The sequence below is a fragment of the Protobothrops mucrosquamatus genome, unplaced genomic scaffold, assembly GCF_001527695.2.
Source record: "Protobothrops mucrosquamatus isolate PMUCROS unplaced genomic scaffold, P.Mucros_1.0 scaffold859, whole genome shotgun sequence".
Taxonomy (NCBI): Eukaryota; Metazoa; Chordata; class Lepidosauria; order Squamata; family Viperidae; genus Protobothrops; species Protobothrops mucrosquamatus.
This window is the reverse complement of record NW_015387114.1, coordinates 25,784-31,460: the sequence shown is the minus strand read 5'-3', so window position 1 is coordinate 31,460 and position 5,677 is coordinate 25,784. Positions and strand designations below refer to the sequence as shown.

At 48.3% G+C, this 5,677-nt stretch overlaps 1 protein-coding gene across 1 annotated transcript; it reads left to right on the top strand.

The window, feature by feature from the left end:
• Nucleotides 1-519: 519 nt before the first annotated feature.
• On the top strand, nucleotides 520-1,083 carry LOC107290235 (protein orai-2-like). The gene has a single exon (XM_015819100.2). The coding sequence runs from the start codon at nucleotides 520-522 to the stop codon at nucleotides 1,081-1,083; it is 564 nt and encodes a 187-aa protein (XP_015674586.1).
• Nucleotides 1,084-5,677: the final 4,594 nt, after the last annotated feature.

The following is a 5,677-nucleotide window of genomic DNA, read 5'->3' as shown; positions in this document are numbered from 1 at the left end:
GGTTGTCTTATCTTAAAAAAAATTAAAAGCTGTGCTCACATTTGCACTGAGCCAGGACATTCACTGAATGGCCTCCACCAGTTAATAATAATAATAAAGTTGGAAGGGACCTTGGAGGTCATCGAGTCCAACCCCCTGCTCAGGCAGGAAACCCTACATTTCAGACAAATGGCTGTCCAGTCTCTTCTTAAAAACCTCCAGGGTTGGAGCATTCACCACCTCTGGAGGCAGGTTGTTCCACTGGTTAATTGTTCTAACTGTCAGGAAGTTTCTCCTTAGTTCTAGGTTGCTTCTCTCCTTGATTAGTTTCCACCCATTGCTTCTTGTCCTGCCTTCAGGCGCTTTGGAGAATAGCTTGACTCCCTCTTCTTTGTGACAGCCCCTGAGATATTAGAATACTGCTATCATGTCCCCCCTTGTCCTTCTCTTCATTAAACTAGACATACCCAATTCCAGCAACCGTTCCGAATAAAAGTTATTCTCTTTAAGTTGCAACCGTCTATCCTTCTCCAGGTAGCCATGGTGGAGGTACAACTGGAAGACTACGACTACCCATGGCAGCTGCTGGTGGCCTTCAGTGCCTGCACGACGGTGCTGGTGGCCGTCCATCTCTTCGCTCTGATGGTCAGCACTTGCATCTTGCCCAACATCGAAGCCGTCAGTAACATCCACAACCTCAACTCGGTCAACGAGTCCCCCCACGAACGCATGCATCACTACATTGAGCTGGCCTGGGGCTTCTCCACGGCTTTGGGGATCTTCCTCTTCCTTACCGAAGTGGTGGTGATCTGCTGGGTCAAGTTTATGCCTGTCGGCAACATGGGGACGAGCAGGAAGTGCTGCGCTCCAGAGCAGCTGCAGGACGGGAACGCCACGGCCCCTGCAGACAGCTCTGGCTGGAACGCTGCCATGGCCTCCACGGTGATTATGGTTCCCGTCGGCATCGTGTTCATCATCTTTGCTTTGCATTTCTACCGCTCCTTGGTGGGGCACAAAACCGATCGGCACCAGCAAGAGCTGGAGGAACTTAACCAGATCAAATATCAGTTGGACGGAGAAGCCACGGCTCTGCAAGTGGTGTGAACTGGCAGCCTCAGTTGAACTGCAACTGCCGTGAACTTTGAGAAAGAGCCCCGCCGTCGTCCCTTTTATCCTTGTGTTTTCTGTCTCGACGGAAAAACTGTTAAGTAACTGCCGCGGTTGGAATTTAACCCCAAACCTGTGTGATGTTGATGTCGCTCCACAGTCTCCCAACATCCAACGACATTTGTTTGCCTTTCCTAGGAGACAATTTTCAAGCCCAGGGCACGTTGTTGAAATGGGTTGCTCCTGAAAAGCAGGGAGTGAAATCTAGGGGAGCTTCTCCATTTGGTGGGTTTTTGATCGTACAATAAAATGTTTACAGTAGGCAGTTGTTGGGGGGGAAAGAACAGCTTTGGTCTCCCCAGCTTTGGTGAGACTGTTGCTTTGTCCTCTTAAAGATTTCAATTTTGTTTTTTTCTGCAGAACTGGAGAAGACAATCAAAGGGTCTTTGGTATTTCTGATTATTTCAACATGGGTGGGTTTGAAAAGGTTAATGCAGCCCATTCGTTTTGCCGTTTGCTTCTCTTCCCATCTCTGCATCTGGAATGGTGAGAGTTCACCAACCAAGATTGGTTGGGCTGACTTTTGAGCAGGTGTTCAAACCGCTGCGCCCCAAGAAAGGGGCCTAACTTCGTGGCCTAATTTTCTGAAGCTGATCTCCTCTTCAGCTTTCACTGTGCAGTTCCCCTCGTGGCTTATTTGACAATTAATCTGAAAACATCCGGTACCAAACCTTCTGATCAATTTGATGGATTAAAGGGGCTAGGAAATACTTGCATCTTTGATTCGGCTTTGTAAATCCAGTTTTTTCCAGTTGGTCCCTTTCCCCCTTCTTGGGACCCCCCCCTAAATCCCACAGTCCCAGGCAGAGCGTTTGATCTAGCTAACACATCTGGAAGGCACTAGGATGGAGAAAGCTGTGCTCTAGCTAGTCTTTTGCATGCACTCTGCACCATTCCTCAGACGCTTGTTTGCTTACCTCTATGGAAACCTGGCATCAGTTTTGGATCATTGTCAAGAGTTGGGGTCAGTACAGAAAGTTGGACTTCTGACTCAGGAATTCCTGGGACATGCATATTATCCCCATATATGTGCTTTGCCCCCAGTCATAAATTGCCTGGTCCTCCCCAGGGATCCCTATTTATAGAGAGAAAGTCACACAGTATCTAGGGGGGACAGACTGCTTGGCTCCACTGGGAGATGGCTTCGTTGCTTGGTTTTTGTGTTTTTTTTCTTCAAAGAAAGAAGCAGACTATTGGGGTGTGGTAGAAGTTAAATCTAAGTCCAGTTTAAGAACTTGGGGGAGGTAGGGACAGGAGCTTGCTTGCCTCTTGTGTTTTCTTTCAAGAACAAAACTAGCTGATTTGGTGTCAGACCTTGATGGGGAGAGCTCCCGAAACGTTAAAACCAGGCTGATATCTTCTCCTTCTCCATCTTCCTCAATTTCCTGTCCTGCACAGATGTGGACCAGCTTCTTATCTCACGGTTGAAGATGCTGACAGCTGCGGTTGAAGACAACTAGGAAATGTGACAGTTCTAGAAGGCTATGCCTGTAGTAAGAAAGTTAAGACCAAGATATCACAGGCAGCTCTTTATCAAATATATTGCAAAACATGCCTACGGGTCTTTATCAAAGGGGCAGCCACAGTGGAAGCCGGTTTCCTGCTGAACAGGAAGTGGGGCAGCTGAAGCCTTTGGTCTTCAGCTGTTCGTCTCGTCAGGAATGCTCAGATGTTTCCCCTTAGCAGTTCTGCTTCCTTAGAATAAGGAGCCGCATGGACCCACCTCTTTATTTTTTTTCTGGGAGCCAAAGTAGTTGGGAGACAATTTGGGAAGACGGGAGAGAGATTTTGGAAGGGATAAAAAAAACAACACGCCGTTTCGCCATCATGGATTTCTACAGCTGTTTTACCGGAGAAGAAAAACATACCTTCCGGATGTGCGTGTAGGAAGATGGGAAGGGGGATCAAAGCAGAATTAGGCGTACAGGGAAGCCCAGTTGACATGCCCAGGAACTGCAGGTCAGTGTTTCATTTGCCAACCTCGGCAACTTTTTAAGAGGCATGGACTTCAACTCCCAGAATCCCTCAGCCGGCACGGCAGGGTGAATTCTTCCATTCTGGGAGCTGACGTCCCCGCATCTTAAAAGTGGCCTGAGAGGTTGAGAAGTACAGTGCTAGATCGTGCAAGCAATGTTGATGAGTACGGCTGAGGGGAGAAGAGCATGGATGGAAGTTGGCAGGGAACACTTGCTAAAATTGTTTGAAGCACAGCAGCTGCTAAATGCTCAACACCTTTTCTCAAGCAATGCTTTACTTTCCGGTTAAAACATGAATTAATTTAGTCTCAACTAGGCCAGCTCAATTACTTGTACGTCTCAGAGCTTGGCATTTAAAAATACTAGAGGCAGGGGTAGGCAACCTTGGCTCTTTTATGACTCGTGGACTTCAACTCCCAGAATTCCTGAGCCAGCATGGCTGGCTCAGGAATTCTGGGAGTTGAAGTCCACGAGTCATAAAAGAGCCAAGGTTGCCTACCCCTGTGGAAACCAGCTTAGTTTACATCAGCCTTGGTTAGCTTGGCATCTTCTGAATGCACTGGAACAGAAGCTTCCCTAACTCTTGAGTCGGTATTTTGTAGTCCAGTGCACCTGAGGGGCAAAGGTGGTTTAGATCTTAACCATGCAGGGCTAGAGTTTTTACACTTGTGAATGGTACTTTACACTTAAGAGCTTGGTACACGCTTTATCATGTATTCTCAGACTCGTTTCTATAAGTGGAGGAGGGCGGGTGCCAATTTGGGGCATGTTTTGTTTTTAAAATAAAATGTTTTTAAAAGAAAAAAAAAATGAAGCTCGTCTAAGTCAAGTTACCAAAATTACGCTGGAATTAAAGAATAAATAGATCGCTCCCGGAGTTATTCGACTGCATATATCAGCGATGGCGAACATTTTAAAGACCGAGTGCCCAAACTGCAACCCAAAACCTACTTATTTATCACTGGGTGCCAGGTGGGCATGGCCCACCTGGGTGGGCGTGGCTGTGGTGGTCATGGCAGATCGGGCGGGTGTGGCCAAGGTGGGCACGGTCACCTCAATGTTGCTCTGGGGAGGGACGCCTGTGGGGGGTGGGCAGGGTTGGGGGAGATCCAGGGGGTCTCTGGCAGGTGGGGCGGTAGGCAGGAGGCTCATCCTGCGGGGTGAGGCGAGGCAGGACGGGGGTGCCATTGCCATGGGGCAAGGCCAGGGCGGCTGCTGCCTGACACTATCGGCCCCCATACACACAGGCCAGCGAGCGCATGGGGGCCAACGGTGTCCGTCAGCAGCCACAGCCTCCCAGCCCCTCGACCGGCGCACTCTGGGATTCCGCAGCCCGCCGCCAGCATTCAAAGAAGCCGCCTCTGAGCTGGATGGCTGGCCGACAGCTGAGGAGGCGATGCAGTGGGTCGTGCCCAGGAAAAGGAGAGCATGCGAGGCCAGGAGGGACGGGATGAGACGGGGGGGGGGGGGGGGAAACCAGCCATGCCGGGATGCATCCGGCCACGTGGGACCTCGGCGAGTTAGCAGGCGGCTGGTTGAAGAGGGACAGTTGCCATCTCCGGGGCATGGCGCGCGTGCCCACAGAGAGGGCTCTGAGTGCCGCCTCCGGCACGCGTGCCATAGGTTCGCCACCACTGGCATATATCATGACTCCCCCAATAGGTATCCCTGCATTTAGAAAGGTAGTCCAACTTTTGCACGAACATCTTCAACATGCTCAGATTTTATTGTGTGTACAGGAAGATTCACCCCAGGGGACATGGAGCTGGAACAGCTCAACCTGGATTGGATGTCATCTCCTTTATCTGCTGCTGTTGTAGACATACTGAAAATATTTTATTGTTGATGGTTATGCTGCATCTGGGGTGTGAGGGTGGGATGCAAACTTACCCTAATCAGGGAAAAAAAAATATCCAGATCAGATTCCTAAGGAACTTTTCCTGATGCAGGCACCATAAAGGTAGGTGGTCTCTCCTAACAGATGCTTGCTGAAATAGCATCTTGGACCAGTTGAACTTTGACCTGCCCTGTTTAGTGAAAAGATGTTGTAGTAGAGCACAGGACATTCAGAATTTGTGGGTTCTGCTCTGCTGTTCAAAGTTTTTAGCCAATTACATCAGAGATTGTTCTTGATCTTGCCAGATCTTTCCTTGACTTCAACAGTTCCATATAATTTCCATTTAATGTTTCCCACAATTCAAATGCTAACTGAAAGATGAGAGAGAGAAGGAATAGGAATATTTCTCTTTACTTTGTCAGAACAAATTATCTGCATTTTCCAATTCTTAAGGCAGCTGTTTAGGGGAGCCCATGGTTATTGAAACCAGACAGTCTGATTACAGTCCAAAAGGTTAGAAGGGTTAGAATTGTTCATCTGTGGAATTAACGTTGCTCAGCTAATTTTAGGCCTAATAAATCAATCACCTTTTTACTGCATGGAGAAAAAATAGCAGTCGATCAACTGGAAGGATATCCAATCTTTTGCATATACAGTATTTTGAATCTATTAAAAACTGCACATAAAGAGTAAGCCTCATTCAAATTAGCAGAAAGCT